Raw genomic sequence first — 21,024 nt, 5'->3', positions numbered from 1 at the left:
CATCAGCTTGGAGTTAGAGGTGTTATAGATGAAAGAAGTGTTTCCATCTGATTTAGCAATGACAGCATATATATCTAAACACGTTCAGAAATTCTCAACATTCTAGATTTTGAAGGATTGAAGTATCACAGGTTTCATAGAAGGAGATAACTAGTTAGATTGTTTTATGGTCAGCACCCGTGAAAATAAGTGGAAGATCTGATGGATTGAAAAGGATCCCACTCCCTTCTTGGGTACATGGTTTGCGAAAGAGGTACTTGTGATGCTACTGAAGCGTCTTGTTACCATCCAATAAGTGTCACAACTCACAACCTTTCTGTAGATCGGCTATGTAAACAATTTCCACAATGTTGTGACATGTGTGATTTGTCTCTCCTCATTCAAATAAATCAGAGATTCTTAGTTGTAGTTGAGGGAATAGAAACCTTTATATTTGTGCATCCAGAATCTAACCTTTCCCAGTTAATTCTATAAGCCAGTTCTTTTGGGATTGAGTAATTCCACAGCTTTAACATTGTCTTTCTGAAAGCTAAGAGGGAATCAGTTTTAGATGGAGCTTGTATGAGTAAATCTTCTGTGAGCCTTATCTGTGGGTCGTCATAGTGGTCTTTATTGTAGATGTTGGAGTAGATGATTAAAAGACGGAAGGATCGTGGAGTTTTTTTCCAGAAATTCTGTAGCCTAATCTGCCAAAAGCTGGTTTTTGTTTATATAGAAGAAAACATCCTTCCTGAATTTGATCTTTTTGTCCTTCAGCTTAGAGAATATGAAATCATGAAATCTCTCTAAGCTATTTTATGATTCTGTTCCCAAGAGAAGACATTATTGATTGACAAATTCAACTATGACTCTTTTTCTCGGGAATCAGCTATTAGTGTAGAAGATTTTTGAGGCAAACATGTAACAGGTTTTGTTTCATGTCTTTTGTAACAAAGCTATCACAATTCTCTGGCAAATGGATGTGGATTTTGAGAGGTTTCATAAGAACCGGAATTAAAAAAAACTGACTCTTTTGCCATTACATATTCACAAGATAACTTGGGAGATCTATTTGAACGCTAGACATATATTAATCCTTGTTCCATCCCCGACTTTTGAGCAGGTCAACATTTTGCCATCTATACATGGTAATATTCATTAAGCGTATATATACTTGACTCTACATAACCATAACTGCAGTCAGTCTAAATCTTACTTCCACGGACACTGATTAAGTGATTATTCTTTCCACTAGCATCATTTACTTTAATGTACAATTAGATATTTCAGAAGAAATTTCTGGGTTCAACTTATGAATCTCCCCTTATGTTGACTATAACAAAGTCGCAACCTTAGTAGAATCGAATAGTAAGCACGCAAAGTGTTTTTTCACAATGGCCATAAACAATTGCTTCTGAGGATGGCAAAAAAACACTTAGCTGATCAGATTTACTATATTTTCAACAACCTGGATTGGCAGAATGATCTGCGTCATTTCCCGACTTTGTTTTTATTAATATTATAACTCCTAGTTTGTTGGTAGCAGACTTGTTTGATAGCTAGACCACTATCTCCCGTCTAACTCACCTTCAGCAACTCAAATTTTTTATATTTCTTATTTCTGATCAAAGGATTGGCATCTTTTACTGTAAATCCTAGCTATTTTAGCACGATATTGGAAATCTTATTGCTATTACTCAAACAAGCATGAAACTTCTGGGGGTTTCAACAGATGAACGGCTAACTAGATCTGATTTGTCAGATCAACATGAAAGGCATTTGCAGTGGCAGCATCTGTTGTAACTTTCGGGTTTGGTAAGGGGAGCAGTTCATAGAGCTTATAGATGCTTATTTGACTGTACTGATACTGCAGACTCTTCCATTGTTCTTTCTTGCTGCAAGCCTTGGCTAGATAACATCATTGTGATTCACGATATACAGAACTTTAGTGTTAGTAATGTTTTATCAGGATATTCAGATCTCTAGTTTTAGTAATGTTTTATCTGGATATTCAGAACTCTACTTGTTGCCAACAATGTTATCCATTTTGTCACTTACTCATTCAGAAGGAAATAACTGTTGAGACTCTTCATAAAATACACTCTCCATAAGACAAGCAGCTAATCTTCTCGACTCTCAAATTGGTTCTTTACAAAATGTGATCGTCATTGTAGGAGAAAATAGTTGATGGATAATTAGATAACAGTTAATGCCCTTGTTTTTAGGCATATTCTAATGCTTTTGTTAGGTACTTGATGCTATCAGTTGCTACCAACTAGCTGTTGCAAGATCTCTAGTGTATAATAATCTTTGTTGAGATAGGCAGCCACTCAATCGACGCCTAATCTTCCATAAGGGCATCAGACATTTGTATTTACAGTGTTGCCTATGGGGATGACATCTCTTTCTGTAAATCCTAGCAGTTTTAGCGCTTCCCCTCTTTCTGAACGATTAAATATCACTATGAAAGAGTCAAGAGTTGCAAATTTCTGATGCAAGAATATCGCAACAGGATCCTTTTGCATAGGCATAGCAAGCTTCATATTATCTGTTTCCCTTGAGAAGAACTTATTGAATCTTCGTTAGTGATGTTTTACCAGCGTGCCTCGTAATTTTGAGTTTTAATTTATCAGTTGGATCTTGTGGCCTTTGAATCAGTTCCTGGAGCTGTCACCTCATCCTCTAATATTGTCAATTACTTGGTTCATGAGGTGAAAAGCATTTGCCTTCTCTTTGATTGATTCATTTGAGGTCGCTATCCGCTTTAATGAAATATTTGATTGATTTGGCTGTTTCAAATTTGTGCTAATTTTTTTTCCATGTGGCCCAATTAAGGTAGAAATGGTATTCCTTTCAGCAGAGATAGGATAGGGAACAATCTCAAAGCAAAAGCTGTAGAGAAATAACAAGCTTTCAAATAGAAGAGCCAAACGAGAGATTTCTTCATCTTTGGGTCAATAGAGACTACAACTTTTTTTCGCAAACTCAGTCATGTCTTCACTGTACAAGTTACTCCTATCCTCCCTAACCACTGAAAATCAGCAGGTGGTTTTCTGTATACAAGCAAAAAATAAACCCGAATATTTGTTGTCAGTCCCCATTTGTAACATCCTACCACTACTCTGTAGTTAACTAAAACCTCTCAATTCCTAATCTTGAGCTAGTCATACTTCCAAAAAGCCAAACCCAGCCAAACTATGATCATCTTCTGAGCTGCTGCAAAAACAGATGTACAAAAACCAGCCAAAGTAAAAACCTAATACAAAACACCATATTCACTATTCAATTGACCTAAAACCCTGCAGCACCGAGATTTCTTTCTCAAACCCATAAATGGCTTATATCTCTTTTGTTTCAACATAAGGTGACTGTACACTATCCTCATCAGACTCACTCTCAGACGAACTTCCTGAATCTGAATCTGCAAATTACCATGGCAAGAGTAAATAATACATCAAACTAATTTACCAAAATGAATGAAAAAGAAAGAATATCAGAATTTTACCACTGGAAGAAGAATCACTGCCAGAACTTGAGCTACTAGCACTGCTTGACCCACTACTTGCACATGGGGCATCCTTCTCGATCTGCACAGGAGGAAAGTTTTCAACTGGTATTTCCTCACCGATATCAACATCCTCTTCCCCAATGTCCCCCTTCTTGTTTTTCAGCATTGCATGCTCTGGTGTTGGTGCCTTCTCAGGCGACTTAAATCACAGAACCAACAGGGTGATCAGAAAATGAGGCATCATAATATAGATTAGTTAACAAATGTATTAAAACTCCAAATGCTATGCTTACCTTGTTGAGCTGTGTGGCAACAACATCTTCAGTGATTTCTTGTCTCTGCATTGCGCTCAGAGCCTTCTTATGGTAACTTACAAATCTATCCAGTTCCCATAGCGTTTCATTGTCAAGGACCTCGAAGTCAAGCTCAATCTCGTCATCTTCCTGTGCCACATTAGGGTTCCTCCTCTTCACAATTTGCACCACATGACCCATCTTCTCTGGTGGAAGATTCTGCAAGTTAACCCCTAACTTTGCCTTCTCCTCAAAGGTCATCTGCCTTTTGTTTGGATCCTTGGCCTTAGGTTTGGGCAATTTAGCTGGGCGAGGCATAATGACAGGCTGCACTGCAGGGGGTACAAAAAATGGTGCAGGTGGTGTTCTCAAATTCTGTTCTTGAAATTGGTGTTGATTCAACAATGTGGAATGCAAGCACTCAGGGTCTGATCTTTTTGTAACCGGCAATGGTTCACATAACACATTTGGTGGCAGAATTAGTGCAGGCTGGGACAGATTCTTCTGGCGATTTACCTGCATAATAGTTGCAACCTTCTGATGCTCAGCTTCATACTTTTTGTAAGCTGGTTTAAACATCTCTTCAAAATCAACTAGGAACCTTTCAGCCATAGCATGGACATCCTGGCCTTTAGGGTTATAAGTCATGGCATTGTTGAAAGTCAGTCTCACATCAGCCGCAAAATCTTGTGGGGTTCTGTACTCATTCCTGTCCAGCCTTAATTTCACAGTTCCGAGATCCATAGGGTGCTTTATGATATCAAAATAATCATTAAGTCCCAGGCTCTTAACATCCACTGGTGTATTAAACACCCAGCCATTCTTATGCTTCATTAATTTCGTCAATATCTGCCGGCACTTCCTCATCATAGTTACAAAAAACTTATCCCCTTCGACCACTGGTTGCCGCTTAGGTTCTTTCCCCGATGCTAACGCCGCTAAAGCTCGCTTTTGTCCAGAGAGCTTCTTACTTTTGCTCTTTCCACCAGGTTTCTGATGATGCGGGAGCAATGCCGGTTGGTTCTGCTGAAGCTCTGGCGCTGCCGTCGGCTGTACGACTTCTCTGGACGTCCTGGAGACGAAATCATGGGATTCAATCCTGTTCAGAACGCCCCGGACCCGATTTAGATCAGAGATTAGCCGCTTCTTGAGGTCCTTCAACTCTCTTCTCGAATAAGAAGCCAAATTGAAAGTCACGTACCCTCTGTGAAACGAGTCGTTAAGATCATGAACAGCATTTGGTTTCCAACTGAACGGCGGCACATTAGTGTTAGCCGTTTCCACCGCCAGCGACGGAACAGTCCTAGGCGATGGCTCATTGCTTTGCCGGAGGTGAGGTAAGGCTGAAACATTTTGGACTTGTCTTCTAAGGTTAAAATTGGGGTTAGGGTTAGGGTTAGGGTTGAACCGGCTGTTGAGCTGAGAATGAGCAGTGGAATTACTTGTATATTTCCTCATATAAACATCCCAGTGCGCTTCATTTCTGCTGGGTAAAACGGCCGATGCCATAGAAGTTTACAGGTTTCATATAAGGATTTTCGAAACTCCGACGACTAATCCCCGGCGAGGAAGTGGCGGGAGCCCATCATTTCACCGGGAAATTCAATTGCCGCCGGCCGGAAGATTAAAAGTGAGAAACTATAGGGAATTATTCCCCCCCCCCCCCCCCCCACACACACACACACAGCGGAATGAAGTGGAGAAGAAGCAAAGAAAAGGCGAGGGTTTCGAAGACCCTCTCTTTAACCTGAACGAGTAAAAATGTTAAGGCCACGATCTCCTCTTAAAGGCAACAAAATCTGCCCCCTTTCTGTTTAGGGCAGTTTTTGCGCCCTCGATTCTCAATCAGACGGTTGAGAATTTTATATATATGCTGCCCGGCGTACTAACCTTGCCATCTGTCACGGACGGCTTAGATTTACGTTACGTACACGTGGAGAGAGATAAAGGCTATTGAGGGAACTGTGTTTTCCTTCTGGTGGGAAAAGTAAATTTTGGTTCGGGAATTTGGTTTCAATATTTCTGAAGATTGGCAAAAAATGGAGCCTTACAAGTCGGACGTGATGACGTATTATTGTGGGACCTATTGGACCATCGAAAATATCTATTGGGATGTGCGGTGATGTAGCGGAATTTTCTACCTGCCTCGACTAGAATCAGAGGATTATCTTTTCTTTCTTTCGTTGCCAGGTCACCACCGTTATTGATGCTAAAAGTTTAGTTCACATGTGCATTTTCATGATTATATACTCCTTTTGTGAAAGGAAGAAGAAGGAAAGACTATTAGATGGTTGCTCGGCTGACTATATTGGCAAATATGAGCATAGAACTTTCCTAGAAAATTAGTTGTTTACAAAAGTGTGCTCCATATATTTTAGCTTTAAGAGATGCTAAGGATAATTTTATCTTTAATTATGTAATATATGCATTAATAAAAAGATATAGATGCCATTAAAATAAGGCTAAATACATAAGTTACCCCCTGAATTATGAACCAAATCCCCTAGACACACTTTTTGCGGGCGAAAATTATTTTACACACTTAATCTTTTCAAAGTTTAGCGAATACACACCACTTTTATTTTGACCACTTTTTTTTAAGGTGCATATCACGCACCAATAAGATTGCAACACGTGTAATTATTTTTCTTAAAAATTAAAAATGCTTAAAAGTACAATTCTACCCCCTAATTACCAAAAATATCCAATTTCTCCATCTTCATCATCTCTCTGGACCATGGGTGACTCCGCCACCAACACCACCAAGACCTTTAAAAACACTAATTTATCCTAGCAATTCATCTCTGTACCAAATACAAGTTGATCTCCATTAGCCAAAACTGCAATGAAGACCCCTTGAACCACCACAAAAAGCTATGAACAAAAACTCATAAAAATACGGAGAAAATAACCCAGAAATTGACACAACTCATAAGGGGTATAACAGGACTATATGATAGAGCAATAAACAAACACACAACAACAATTTTTGTAAAAAATAGAAACGTTATCACAAAGATGTGAAAATCACAATTCAAAATTCAAGAATTTTAGCTAATTGCCAAAACCACAAACAAAATCAACAAAATCATTATTCAACTTCTGCCACCCCCTGATTACGATTCCATTTTAACTAATAAAATCATTGTTAACGTCTGATTTAAGAAAAATTTAGTGAGGAGTAGGTGGTAACAGTGGAATCACTGGTGTAGAATGTGGCTATGGAGTAGCTATTGGGAAAAATGAAAAGGAAAGGGATTTGAGTGAAAGACTAGGGGAGGTAAAAGAAGAGAAAATTAAGTAAGGAAGAGTAAGACATGAAAGTTGTGGCAGAGGCCGACTGGGAAGGATAGTTTTTCGGTGAGGGACATGATGACAGGGTTTCTTTCTCTTTTCTTTTTATTTATTAAAAAATAAGAAATAAAAAGAAAAATAGAATAACATCTTGACATGTCAGCTTACATAAGGAATTGGACAGAATATACATAGGTTTTACGCGCTCAATCTTTTTTGTTTAACACGCGCGGGCCATTTGGCAAAAGTGGTGTGTCTTAGACACACTTTGAAAAGGTTGGGCGTGTAAAGTAATTTTTGTTCGCAAAAAGTGTGTAATAGAGATTTGGTCTATAGATCCAAGGGTAAACTATGTATTTTGCCTTAAAATAATAGGCAATTCTTGCGTGATATTCTTTGTATTATCATTCGTAACAATCTATAATTATTCAGAACATAATTTATTTTGATTATGCTAGCGACTGAGATTTAGAACTACACCCAAATTTAGAGTTAAGCTATGATCTCTACTAGAACTGTAACTAGATTAATCTAAGTCATGGACTCATGAGATAACCCTCGAGATGTTTTACTTCTTTCTTATTTTTTTAATGCCATTAAAAATAATAAAACATATATTAACACAAATATATTCCAACAACGTTCCTTTATTTTAAATTGGGCAGCAAGATTATGCATGTATACGTACATATGCCTTGAAAGCAAGTTTTCTTTTTGTATTTTATTTTCATAATTCAGCAGATGTTATTCAGGTTCATATCTTAGACACATGTTTAGGGTTGTTTGACAGGTAGGATTTAGACACCCATCGCGGCCCATCGGTTTGAGTCATGACAAAAGTGGTATCCAAGCAGTTCTGTCCTAAGGTTGTCTACAGACCGTGTCTAGTAGAGTCTTGTTTACGGGTGTGTTGTGCACCACACTTATAGACAGGAGGCTACAGGACATATAGGATGTTATCCTCTCTTTTTATCTCAGATCGTGCGATACAAGAATTCATGTTCCTAACAATATGCTATATTTTCAGCGATGCCTCCAAAGAGTACGGCCACCCAGAAGGGAAAGTCCGTGGCTGGTGAGACTACTAGTCGAGCGCCACGAGTTACCAAGGCTCGGGGAGAGTCTCATGGTGAGGCTCCATCTCAAACTTTACATACCCTTCCCTTTCCAAAAGAGCTCCGAGGGGCACCGGCTCCAGTGCCGCCCTTGTACACTCAGCACCTCAGCCGGATGCACCGGGTCAGGAGATGAAAGATGTTATTCAGTTATTAACCCGATTAGTAGCCGCACAGGCTCGGCGTCAAAAAGTAGGTATTGGTCACGCAGATAGGTTCGTGAGTGCGAGGGTTCGTGACTTTATTAATTTAGACCCTATGGTATTCACTGGAGCGGATCCAAATGAGGACCCTCAGGTATTTATTGATAGAGTGCAGAAGACGTTACGGGTAATGAAGGCCATTGTGACTGAGTCAGTTGAGCTAGCTTCCTACAGATTCCGAGATGTTGTAGTTGTTGATACCCAATTTTTCTATATATATTTTTAATATATATAAATACTTTCAAAATAGCATATATGCATATATAAGCATGCATAAGCATTTTTATAATTTTTTCTATACTTTTAAAGGCTTCAAATTGATTTATTTCCTCCCTTTTTACTCATAAAATCTCCAATAATTATCCTTCAAATTATTTTGGGGTGATTTAGCCATCTAAATTCTGTATTTATGCCAAAATATTGTTAAAATATTTTTAATGCATTTTTTTTATAATTGCATTTGCATTTTTAAGCTAATTTGCATATATTTGCAATACTAGCCTTATTAATGCATAATTACATTTATATGCATAAAATGATCTTCTATATTTTTAAAATGTTAAATAGCTATTTTAAATCATTTTAGTACATGAAATTATTATTTTTTAGAAATTATTGGTTATTTATTATAAATTATATAGGGTTAAATTGGCTATTTAAAACTTAACCAAATTGTATTTCAATTTCAGCCTCAATTCAACCCAATACCCCAACCCAATTTCAGATCAAATTACCCGACCCAGGCCCTAAATACACCTACCCGACCCAAGACCCCATCAGATCATGGCCGTTGATCTAAACGATCAACGACCCTCGTTAAAACTTACCTTTTTTTTAATTCCAAATGACCCCCAACCCTAATCATTTTCTATGCACCCGCCGCCCTAAAATCCTTTCTGCTCTTAAAATACTCTCAACTTAACCCTAATCTTGAAACGCCGACCTCCCATCTCCGGTGACCTGTCATCGTCTCTTACGCCTCCAATGGCTTCTCTCATGCCATTCTTGCCTTCTCTAAGGTCCTCAAGGGCCCAGGGCCATGTCGACTTGCATCTAGGGTTCATCTCCTACCTATTCCTGGCTATTCCAGTGTGATTTCAAGCGAAATCATTCTATATTTGCTACGATCCTTGGGATTCTAAACAAGTTTCTTCATCTCTATATGGGTTTCTTTCGAAACCCTAATTTCTTTTCTACACGTCCTAGATCTGTACAGATCTAGGATGATTTGAGTTTGTTAATTGAATGTTTTACACTGTCCTTGAGGTTTTTTACAAGAATCATGTGATTTCAAGTGTTTTTCGTCTTCTTCTAAAACCAGGGTTTTCGGAACTTCTTTTTAAAACCTTGTCTAACTGATTCTTTGTGTTTAAACTTCTATTTATTACATATTTTGACTAATTCTATGAGTCCACTATATCTTAACTCGTCTATGCTGAAAGACCTAATTTTTAGGGTTCTTCATTTGGTTCTGTGTATTAGCATGACTGACCGGTTCTCGCTTTGAGTTTCTGTGATTTCTCATGACTATCTTGCCTTGATATGTTTCTACTGAGTTTCTTAGCCTAAACTTACACTGATTCTATGTGCTTGTGTTCATCTTGACTGTTCAAGACTTGCCTCTTTCTTATTGAATCAGTATTGTTTAACTTTCATGTTTGCTAGAGTTGTATGTCAACTCTTGACTATCCATGTCTTACCTTATTTATATGCTAAACGCTAACTCTTTTCATGACTTTTTCTTTGATTGATTCTGAATTCCCTGTTTCTTGGTTTAATTTGAAATCTTTCCTTTAAACCTTCGATTCTTGCCTTCCTACTCAATATGATTGATTTGCTTGCCTAAACTAACTTTCACTTACCTTGTCTGCGTGGTTACTTGATTCTTAACAACTATCTCCTTAATTAGAATTTTTTGAACCTAGCTCTAATTGTTTACTTTGTGCCTACTATGTTTGAATTATTTCCTTGTCTGTTATAATCCAGGTACACATTGATTTCTTTCCTTTTTTGCTACCTGTTCTTACCGTTTGAACTGATTCCCTTAATTAAGGAAGTACTTGTATTGATTTTGCTCTAATTGGTTCTGAGTTCCATAATTACTATACAATTGCGATTCTTGTCTTATTTTACCTAGTTTCGAACTAATATATATATATATGCTCTCTCATTAACAGTCAGGACACACGAACACATTAGTTCAAACTCTCTCACACTCAAAACTTTTCTGCTCTCTTTCTTTGGTTACTTGCTATTATTCTGAGTTAGCCAGCTGCAAGCCAAGGCTAATTATTGTGCTCTTCTATTCTTCACTTTGTGTTTATTATCTCTTTACTGGTATGTTCTGATTTCAATTCAAGTCCCAAAATCAATATGTTGCTTTTACTGCTTCAGTTTATCATGTTTCTAATTTGTTTCTATCTATGGTTCCGTTGTTCAACATGTAATTGATATATTTACATTACTGCTTCATCTAGAGTGCTAGTCTAACCCTCTTAGGGCATTTTAAAACATGTTCTACTCCCCTGGTAGTCTGTCTCGATGTAACTCTACCCTGTTTTGAATGCTTGTCTACTTGTTTTCCAGTTTTGATATGCATTTACTTTGCAAATTGATTTGTCACTTTAAATGGTTGATTCTATGATCGTTTCTGAAATTGATACTGTGTTGGTACCACTATCTATTCCCTAATCTCTTAAACCCCCACAAGAACTACTATGCTCCTGTATACTATGTGCTCTATGTGTCCCCGAATCCCATTACCCCTATTTGTGGTTGCTGAACCTGCCTTGGTTCTATGTTCTTTGATTATGTATGGACCTGTTTTGGGTGCTGTGTTTGAACTATTGCTTATTACTCTACTCTCTTTTCGAAACTGTCTTATTGAATAACTCCCTCTGTTGTTTTTACAAAACTATTTCAAACAAGTCTCTTTTCAAACTGTTTTCCTGCTTAAATCTTTCCAAAACTATGTCAAACACTCTCACATCTACTCTTAGGTTTTAAGTTCTACCCCTCTAATATGTGACTGCTTAGGGATCCCTATGAGATCCCTCTGAACTTTGATGTATTAGAGCTGGCCCTTCCATACTGCACTACTCAACTATGATTATGAAATCTGGGTGTGAGCACTGCCCAGGATCCCTTGAGGTCCTTAGGTAACTTTGACACACCCGACCTATGTGAAAGGCTGTGAGGCAATTTGGCATTGGAAATTCTGGAAATCAGAGCCTATTTGTAGGCTCCCTATAGTGTAACTTCTTATTTTTCTTATCTACTTATGTAATTCATTCGATATTGGCCTGTAATAATTTGTTGTAAACGAATATTGGGGTTGGCTAGTAAAACGAGGAAGGTAGTCATATATGTTATCAATATCAATGGGTAGAAAACATGCTTTAGGTTTATATTTTTCTGTATGTCCATTAGAATTCATGTTTGGGACCAATACATGCAAAGCATATCATGCATTAGATACCATGCTCCTAGGTTTCATGTATACTATTTTCAGCATCTCATTTTGACATCCTTATTATCACTTAGAAATCCTATTTCTAGGATAAATGACAACATTAAAATAAATTGTTACTTATGCATATTTTGAAATCATGTTGTAACTTGCTGTGCATTTAGAAATCCTGCTTTAGGAATTCTGCATATATACCATTCTGAACATTATATGTGCATATTAGATACCATGTTCAGGATCTCGTTCATACTCGCTCAGGCACACCTAGTTAAACTACTGATGCATGAAAAAGGGTATAAAACAGTCTCACGACTAATTATCCTATTTAAGTAAAACTGGTAATAATTATGTACCTTGTAAAAACTCAGAACATCATGCTTTAAGTAAAATATCCCCTACCCTGTTTTAATAGTTCTGGTAATAATTGTGCATTATCCCACGCCTAGGCAAGCCTTAGGTAATCAACCTCTATAAAACTAGAAACTGTTCTTTGTGTTTACTGCTTAATGGTTAACGGGCTTAAAATCAGTAGACAAACTGATTAGGGCCCCTACTTCCGAGTTATAAAATAAAATTGCTTATCTTCTGTGTCTTGATATTCACTTAGACATCATGTCTTAGGATCCTGTTTAATAATACTGCCCTTGTTTGTGTTTGAGTCGTTCTGTTTACATGCATTATCCGTGGAGGTAAACTTGAGCCTCTAATTGCTTCTTTCTTGCCTTTGTTTGCTAAAATCCTATTTGTTCTTGCCCGTCGCCTAGTATTTTCTCCTTTTAAACCTTAGGGGGTCTGTCTAGAACTGCCTATAGGTAGAGGTCCTAATTTCCTCCATGACCATTAAGAAGGGACGGGTAGCAACATGCATAGAGATCGTTAAACAACACTCGCTTAAATAGCCGCTAAGAGGTGGGAATAGGTAGATATGGATATGATGACTACGCGCTAATGTCACGTGTAGCCCCTCATTGAGGAGTGTTTACCGGACATTACGTGGGGTGATCCTGTAGGCTAACCAGCCTAGGACCCCTCCTTTCCCAAATTCCTTTTGCTTAAAACTTCATTTTTTATGTACACAACTTGTTCAAATCCTTTGTCTTATTATCTAAGTCATACAATGTCCAACATGCTTTATTTGCAATTATTTGTTTCAACTACTTATTTGTTAAAGGACTAATTCATAAGTATAAGTTCGGCCGGGACCCACCTTTGTGGACCAAGAGGGGTTCCTAACACCTTCCCATCAAGGTTATTTCGAGCCCTTACCCTAAATCTCTGGTAATGCAAACCAATCCAAGAGTTAACCGCTCTGGGTGCCCTAACGCACCATAATCCGTTAGGTGGCGGCTCTTCAAATACTCAATTCCCAAAAGGAAATGAGTTATTACCCCATGTAATGTCGAAACCCGGACTTCTCTCCGCGGAGGGAAAAAAAGGGGCGCGACAGCGTGGAGACTCTGCTGGGGATACCTTTAGGTTCTTACCATAACGAACTTATCTTTGATGAATTAGTCCAGACATGCTTTATCCCGTTCCTTTTCCCCTTATTTGAATTTAATTACCTATTTCCTTTTAAGCCTTTATGATCCTTTATTCCTGAAACTGACTTGTCTCTTTGTTTTCCTTTTCCGTAACTGTATTTCAATTATTTAAATACTGTATTTATTTTTCCTATGTGCAAATACCTGACTACATGCTATTAATTGCTGCATAAATCATGCTCTATATCATATTCCACTCGTGCGTACCAAATCCTATAGCAACACTTAATGAGTGGTTGCGCTCTTCCTATTTATTACACTTAAATTCGAAAAGGCTTATTTGCAGTAAAACCAGTCGATCAGCGGTGCAATCGACGGTTCCGTTCCTTTTCCCCTCAAGTTGTCCACTTGAGGGTACCAGTCTAAAAACCCATAGTAACCTTACTCTGATCAAAATTGTGCATGCATCATGGTCAAACCTAGTCGAATCAGTTATTTTGTTCACATAATGATCCTTTAAGATAAGACTTATCCAAAGTCCACCGGGGTTTCCATAATCCCAACGGACACAACCACGTTCTGTGCATTAATTTGGAGAACTAAATGCCAATATGCTAATCATGAATGTATAAATAGTCGAGTCTGGTGGGGGGAAAAGGCCTAACCCTTTTGTTTTGCAGAAAATGAGGCACGAGGTCCCCATATTCGGTATGGTTAGCAACATTCCACCATTGCTGCTAGATTGGTGGGAGGGACTTTCCTCAAGTGACAAGAAACATGTAAGGAAGTACCTGGGTGACTTGCCTTCCCTGCTAGACATTGAGCCAAACAACAAGTTGATCGAGGCTGCCACTTTGTTCTGGGACAGTGAGAGGTCTGTGTTCCGTTTTGGCGACATAGAAATGACATCACTTCTAGAAGAAATTAGAGGGCTTGCGGGATTGACTTGGGATAGTCACGGGTTATTGGTGCCGGAAAATCGTACCGGTAAAGGGTTCTTAAAGATGATGGGATTGAAGAAGAATGCTGACCTGGTATGCCTGAAGGAATCTTACATACCCTTCGAATATCTGTATGAGAGGTATGACCATAGCAAGTCCTACTGTACTTACCATGATGAGATCTCTCTCACTTCTTTGGGTCAAATCCACCACAGAGTATTCGTGTTCATTGTATGCTTCTTGGGCCTGATAGTGTTCCCAATGAAAAGGGAAAGAATCCATACTAGGTTGGCCATGGTCGCCAAGACTTTGATGGAAGGTATCAATGGAAAGACATACACTATAGTCCCCATGATCATAGCCGACATCTATAGGGCTCTGGAGCGCTGCCAAAGAGGGGTCAAGCATTTCGAGGGTTGTAACTTGTTGCTGCAATTGTGGTTGTTAGAACATTTTCAAAAGGGTCATTACCGCCAAGAATTTCTGCGAAGGGCTTGGAACGACCATATTGCCTTCCATCACCCCAAGCGGATGACGTACATTCCAGACAGATTTGCTCAGCTAGAAAGTGCCAAAGAATGGGTAGAGTTCTTCGACAATCTGACCGATGAACAAGTGCAATGGATGTTTGAATGGTTCCTGACAAATGAATTCATCATCAAATCCAGAGACGCTCCACACTTGTTGTTGATTGGGTTGAGAGGGATATACCCTTATGTCCCTATCCGAGTTATGAGGCAAGCAGGTAGGAAATAGGTTGTACCCAGGGTTGATAAGATGAGCCATTTCAGGGCGGACTTTTAGACGAGGACGTCCCTTACAAGTGCCAAGCCCAGCACATGTGGCACTGCAAAATCACTATGGAAAAGAATACCGTCGAGCCAAACAGGTATCATGCAGGGTATGAGCCTCTCTACCTAGCATGGTTGGAGGATAATCTGAAAAGGATGGTGATGCCAGGAACTGGTCGAGGGAATAGGATCATAGACGAGGAAACTGAGGCTCAAGTCAAATACAATAGGCTGCGTAAGAGGGTCCACGACTTTGAGAATGAGCATCGGGAAATACATAAAAGGAATGTGAGGTTGATTGAAGAATGGAAAGAGATATCAGTCACTTCCAACAGGAAACTGGAGTATCTGGAGCGAGGAATAGTGGAACTGGAAGGTAAAGTCATAAAGAGGATCGAGGATTGCCAGAACACTGAAGGAGCTGAAGGAGGGCATCTGGCCAAGGAAAAGTTGCTGCTGGGTCTGCGCGAGCTGGGGGACCTATATGATGGAGTTAGGAAGATCGAATATGGGGAAGGTCCTTCTGGGACCAAATAGGCTAGATTTATTTACTTTCCTAAATGTAATAAGTCCAAGTGCCAGTAGTGACTTATTTTTATTATTTTAGTGACGTTTTGGGATTCGTCTATTTTTATATTATGAAATGAATCATTTATTGGCATTTAAAGTTCTCCAAATTTATTTGTCACTAGGCCTACCCCGGGCACAACGAGGTTCCCAAAGTAGGACATGAATTTACATTTCCACAATATGTGTTTAAATACTGCAAACATTTCAGGATCCTTACTGACCTGTTACCTTTTTTGTTTTTTCTTTATTTTGATTATTCCCATCTCCTTAGGTTGGTTTACTCATACTAGCCTCATCAGCGTATCATACTCTATCTAGAGGCCCTCCTCCTCCTTCTCCAAGCAATGCAAAAGGCAGAGGAAAAGTAAAAATGGACGACTTAAGTGATATCCGAAAGGAGAATGTTGCGAACGCAGAAACCTCAGATGGGCGTAGTACTCCGGCCCCAAATGATCTAATCCTGAGATTAGAACAAAAGATATTGGAAGTGCAAGGAGAACTTGAGCAGGTTCGTAACTTGGCAAACTTGTCACTCACCCTAAATGTCCCCGACATCCACCAACAAAACACAAAGAACCCAGCACCTCCCTAGAAACAAAACCAACATCCACAAAATCCTACCGCACCAAATCAATATGCAACCCCAAAATCTCAATCCATTGCCAATATCGACTCCACCACAACATCACCATCAACCAATTCAGTACCCACCAACCACCACTTACCACACTCCCCAAAACATACCACAACCCATTCTCGATCCCCAAAACTCCACCAATGACCATCACTACACTCAAGTCCCTGGCACCCATCAAAGCAACCATATATACGTAGAAACTGTACCCCACTCTACCCAACCAATCTCCTATACACCAAAATCCTCCAAAAAGGACCTGCTCATTAAAAATATGGCTGAAGAGCTCAAGAAATTAACAAGCTGAGTTCAGGGTGTTGAAGGCGACAGAGGAATAGAAGTTTTGAACTATGAAGACCTATGCATACAACCAGATGTGGAACTGCCAGAAAGGTACAAACCTCCCAAGTTCGAGATGTTCGATGGCACAGGTGATCCCAGGGTTCATCTAAGGACCTATTGTGACAAGCTTGTCAGGGTTGGGAAAGATGAAAAGATCCGGATGAAGCTCTTTATGAGGAGTCTTATTGGGGATGCTTTGTCCTGGTATATCAGCCAAGATCCCAATAAATGGTCCAATTGGGTAGGTATGGCATTAGATTTTATGGACCGTTTCAAGTTCAATACAGAGAACGCACCGGATGTTTTCTACATCCGGAATCTTAAGAAGAGACATACTGAGACTTTCTGTGAGTATGCTACTCGTTGGAGGTCGGAAGCGGCTATGGTCAGACCATCTTTGGACGAAAAACAAATGAACAAATTCTTTGTCAGAGCATAGGATCCACAATATTATGAAAGGTTGATGGTTATCTAAAACCACAAATTCTCTGATATCATCAAACTTGGAGAAAGAATCAAAGAAGAAATCAAGAGCGGGATGGTAACAAATTTTGAGGCACTACATGCCACAAATAAGGCGTTACAATCAGGTGGCATATCGAAGAATAGAGATGTTGGGGCAATAATGGTGGCCCAGGGTCTGAAATCTCCACTTATCTATCAAAACCCTCCACTCACATATCAAACACCTCTACCCACATATAAAATACCTCCGCCCACATACCAAGCATCACCGCCTACATATCAACCCTCATCTCCCAAATACTCTCAAACAACCACTGTCCATCACACCTATAACTCCCAACCATCCCACTTCCAATCACTACCAACTCACCAAAATTATCCAAGACCAAGACCCAACTTCGACCGCAAGCCGCCCAGACAATACACTGCCATTGCTGAGCCCATCGACCAGTTGTATGAAAAGTTGAAAGTCGCATGTTACGTCACTCCTGTTCCTGCTATGGCATTAGAAAACCTATCCCAATGGGTCAATCCGAACAAGACTTGTGTGTACCATTCCGGTATGAAGGGGCACACCACTATTGAGTGCCAAACATTAAAGGATAAGATCTAGATGCTAATTGACAACAAGGTTATATAGGCAAATGAAGCCACACCTAATGTCCACGACAACCCCCTCCCTGATCATAGAGGTGGTGGAGTACATGTGATAGACACGAATGAGGAATGGGACCCCAAGGGGTCGATTGGGCTTATTCGAGAAGGTGATGACTTTAAAGTTGCAGCCACACTTACCACTATCGTGGTATAGACTCAGTCACCAATCGAGTTTAAGGTAACTGCATCAGTTCCATTCGAGGTAGATGTGGCTCCGCCTGCGGCCACCCTCGCTCCATTTGAAGTAGAAGTGGTCACACCTTTTACTGTGACTTTATCAACCACACCTCCATTCAACTCAAAAGCGATACTTGGGATTATGTTACCGAGGCTCGGGGAAAAGGGAAGGCCAAGGTAGAAGAATTTGATGCTGCACAAGGGATGACTAGGACTGGAAGAGTCTATACACCTGAACACTTGGGAGGATCAAGCAAGGATGATACTACCAGGCAACCCATCATTGAGATAGGGCCAAATGACCTATGGAGGAAAGTATAAGCAAATGAGTATTCTGTCATTGATCATCTGAACAAAACCCCAGCTCAGATATCTATCCTGTCACTGTTGCAAAATTAAGAGGCACATAAGAACGCTTTAATAAAAATGCTGAGTGAGGCTTATGTACCCAATAACATCATTGGCAGAGAAATGGCTACTATGATAGGGCAAGTCCTGGAAAGTCATAAGATCATTTTCCATGAAGATGAGCTACCGCCTGAAGGGTTGAATCACAATCGAGCATTGCATATTACAATGAAATTTGAAGACAAATTCATTGCCAGGGTCTTGGTTGATGGAGGTTCGAGCTTAAATATTTGTCCATTGGACACTCTAAAAAGGTTTGACAAGGGTTTCCATGAGATACGGGTAGGAAGAATGAATGTGAAGGCTTTCGATGGGTCCTAGAGAGCCATGATCGAGGAAATCAACCTTTGTTTATAGATGGGCCAACTTGGTTTGACGTCGAATTTTAGGTACTCGACATACCAGCCTCATATAACATTTTGTTGGACCGACCATGGATCCATGCCGATGGGGTCGTGCCTTCCACACTACATCAAGCCATGAAATTCAAATGGAATTGTCAGGAGATGATCATTCACAGAGATGGGAGTAACCCCATTTACACTAGTCAAACCATCCCGGCCATTGGATATAGAAGAAGGACAAGAGGGGAAACCTATCATCACATTGAACGGGTCAATGCCATCGAGAAGGATAAGTGGTGGAGTAACAAAATAGAAAGCATACTAGCATGGTCTGGATATGAACCCGACAAAGGGTTGGTAAAGAACCTCCAAGGTATCACTAAACAGATACAGTTGAAAAATCATGGTACCACCTTTGGGCTCGGATACCAGTACACATGGCAAGAGTATAGAAATTGGTCGCTTCCATGGCATGGACCGTACTACCCTCTCAAGCAACCAGTGCCATATTTGGAACAAGCTTTTCACCAAGCTGATACGATATGGGGGACTGCAGAAGAGGAAGCACTAGATGGGTTGAAGAATTTGTTCTTGGAGGATGAGGACATGGGCTGCAGTGCCATAATTGAGGAGGAGGAGGAAAAAGGCCTCACTATTCAGACCATAAAAAAGGGAGCCATTCTCAGGAACTGGACAACCACACCATCCCGAGCCCGCCGAATCCCTGGGTAACTTGGCAGAATTTACTTCTATAGCCATTCTAGGCATGTAAGATTTCCCGCAATTTTGTTTTAAGATTCACTTGTTTTAAAATAAATGCTCGATTCATCGAGCCGTACTTTGTTTGGATGATTTTTCAGTTTTAATCAAATGCATTTGCTCTTTATTATTCACTACTATCTTTACACTTTTTCTTTCTACAATGTTATTATTACTTTTCCTGATGAACCAGTGAATGTGACATGTAATGAGGCAATGCAACATGAGAATAGTGATTCAGATAAAGAAGATGAGATACCCGAGGAAATTGTCAGGGAGGTTGAAAATTTTGAGAATAAGCCTAAGTCCAATCTGGACGAGACCAAGGTAGTAAATTTGGGAGACGCCGAGGCCGTCAAGGAGACTTGCATCAACATTCACTTGTCACCAACAGATAAGGAAGAGTACATTCGCTTTCTAAAAGAGTATGAGGATATTTTTGCATGGTCATATGATGACATGACCAACTTGAGCACATCTATAGTGGCTCACAAGTTGCCTACTAATCCCATGTGTCCGCTAGTCAAATAGAAACTCTGAAAGTTTAAACCATACATAAGCCTGAAAATCAAGGAAGAAGTTACGAAGCAGATCAAAGCCAAAGTTCTCAGGGTGGTTGAGTACCCAACCTGGTTAACTAACATCATGCTAGTTCCGAAGAAGGATGGGAAGGTTAGAGTATGTGTTGACTATCGGGATTTAAACAAAGCAAGTCCCAAGGACGACTTCCCACTGCCAAATATACACATCCTGATCGATAATTGCACCAAGCATGAACTCCAATCCTTTGTAGATTGCTTCACGGGTTATTACCAGATTTGGATGGATGAAAAAGATGCAGAAAAGACAGCTTTCATCACACCATGGGGTGTGTACTATTACAAGATGATGCCATTCGGTCTAAAGAATGCTGGGGCCACTTACATGAGAGCCATGACAACTATCTTCCATGACATGATCCATAAAGAAATAGAGGTGTATGTGGACGACGTCATTATCAAATCCAAAAGGGCCGCAGATCACATAGCGGACCTGAGAAAGTTCTTTGACAGGCTAAGGAGGTACAATTTGAAACTAAATCCCGCAAAGTGTGCCTTCGGAGTTCCTGCAGGAAGTTATTGGGATTCATCGTTAGCCATTGAGGGATCGAGTTAGATCTGTCCAAAGTCAAGGCTATTCAGGAGTTACCGCCACCTAGGAGCAAAAAGGACGTGATGAGCTTCCTAGGATATCTCAACTATATCAGCCGCTTCATAGCACAGTCCACAGTCATATGTGAACCCATCTTCAAGATACTGAGGAAAGATGCAAGTTGGACAGAGGATTGTCAGAAAGCTTTTGACAAATCAAGGAGTATATGTCTTCCATACCACCAGTTCTGGTCCCATCAGAACCAGGACGACCTTTGCTACTCTACCTATCTGTGTTGGATGGAGCTTTCGGATGTGCTTTGGGAAAACATGACGAGACAGGGAGAAAGGAGCAAGCCATATATTACTTGAGCAAGAAGTTCACACCTTACGAAGCACGGTACTCTCTGCTGGAACGCACTTGTTGTGCTTTGACCTAGACAAAAATTGAGGCATTACTTCTG

At 39.8% G+C, this 21,024-nt stretch overlaps 1 protein-coding gene across 1 annotated transcript; it reads right to left on the bottom strand.

Annotated features, from left to right (window-relative positions):
* Positions 1–2,897: 2,897 nt before the first annotated feature.
* Positions 2,898–5,800, bottom strand: LOC104232575 (transcription factor GTE7-like). The gene is made up of 3 exons (XM_009785813.2): positions 3,781–5,800; positions 3,485–3,686; positions 2,898–3,400 (listed from the first exon to the last, which is right to left on the bottom strand). Exons 1-3 carry the CDS (start codon positions 5,287–5,289, stop codon positions 3,318–3,320), a joined length of 1,794 nt encoding a protein of 597 aa, XP_009784115.1. The 5' UTR covers positions 5,290–5,800; the 3' UTR covers positions 2,898–3,317.
* Between the last annotated feature and the right edge of the window lie 15,224 nt (positions 5,801–21,024).

The sequence above is a fragment of the Nicotiana sylvestris genome, chromosome 2 (genome assembly GCF_000393655.2).
Source record: "Nicotiana sylvestris chromosome 2, ASM39365v2, whole genome shotgun sequence".
Lineage (NCBI taxonomy): Eukaryota > Viridiplantae > Streptophyta > Magnoliopsida > Solanales > Solanaceae > Nicotiana > Nicotiana sylvestris.
Note: the sequence above shows the minus strand (reverse complement) of the source record. Positions and strands in the feature narration are given on the sequence as shown.

Excerpts from the sequence above, each read along its gene's own strand:
- LOC104232575 (XM_009785813.2), bottom strand. The coding sequence starts at position 5,289 with ATGGCATCGGCCGTTTTACCCAGCAGAAATGAAGCGCACTGGGATGTT. Across the intron at positions 3,687-3,780 it reads TTGCCACACAGCTCAACAAG|TCGCCTGAGAAGGCACCAAC; the intron begins GTAAGCATAGCA and ends CTGTGATTTAAG. Across the intron at positions 3,401-3,484 it reads CAGTGATTCTTCTTCCAGTG|ATTCAGATTCAGGAAGTTCG; the intron begins GTAAAATTCTGA and ends GGTAATTTGCAG.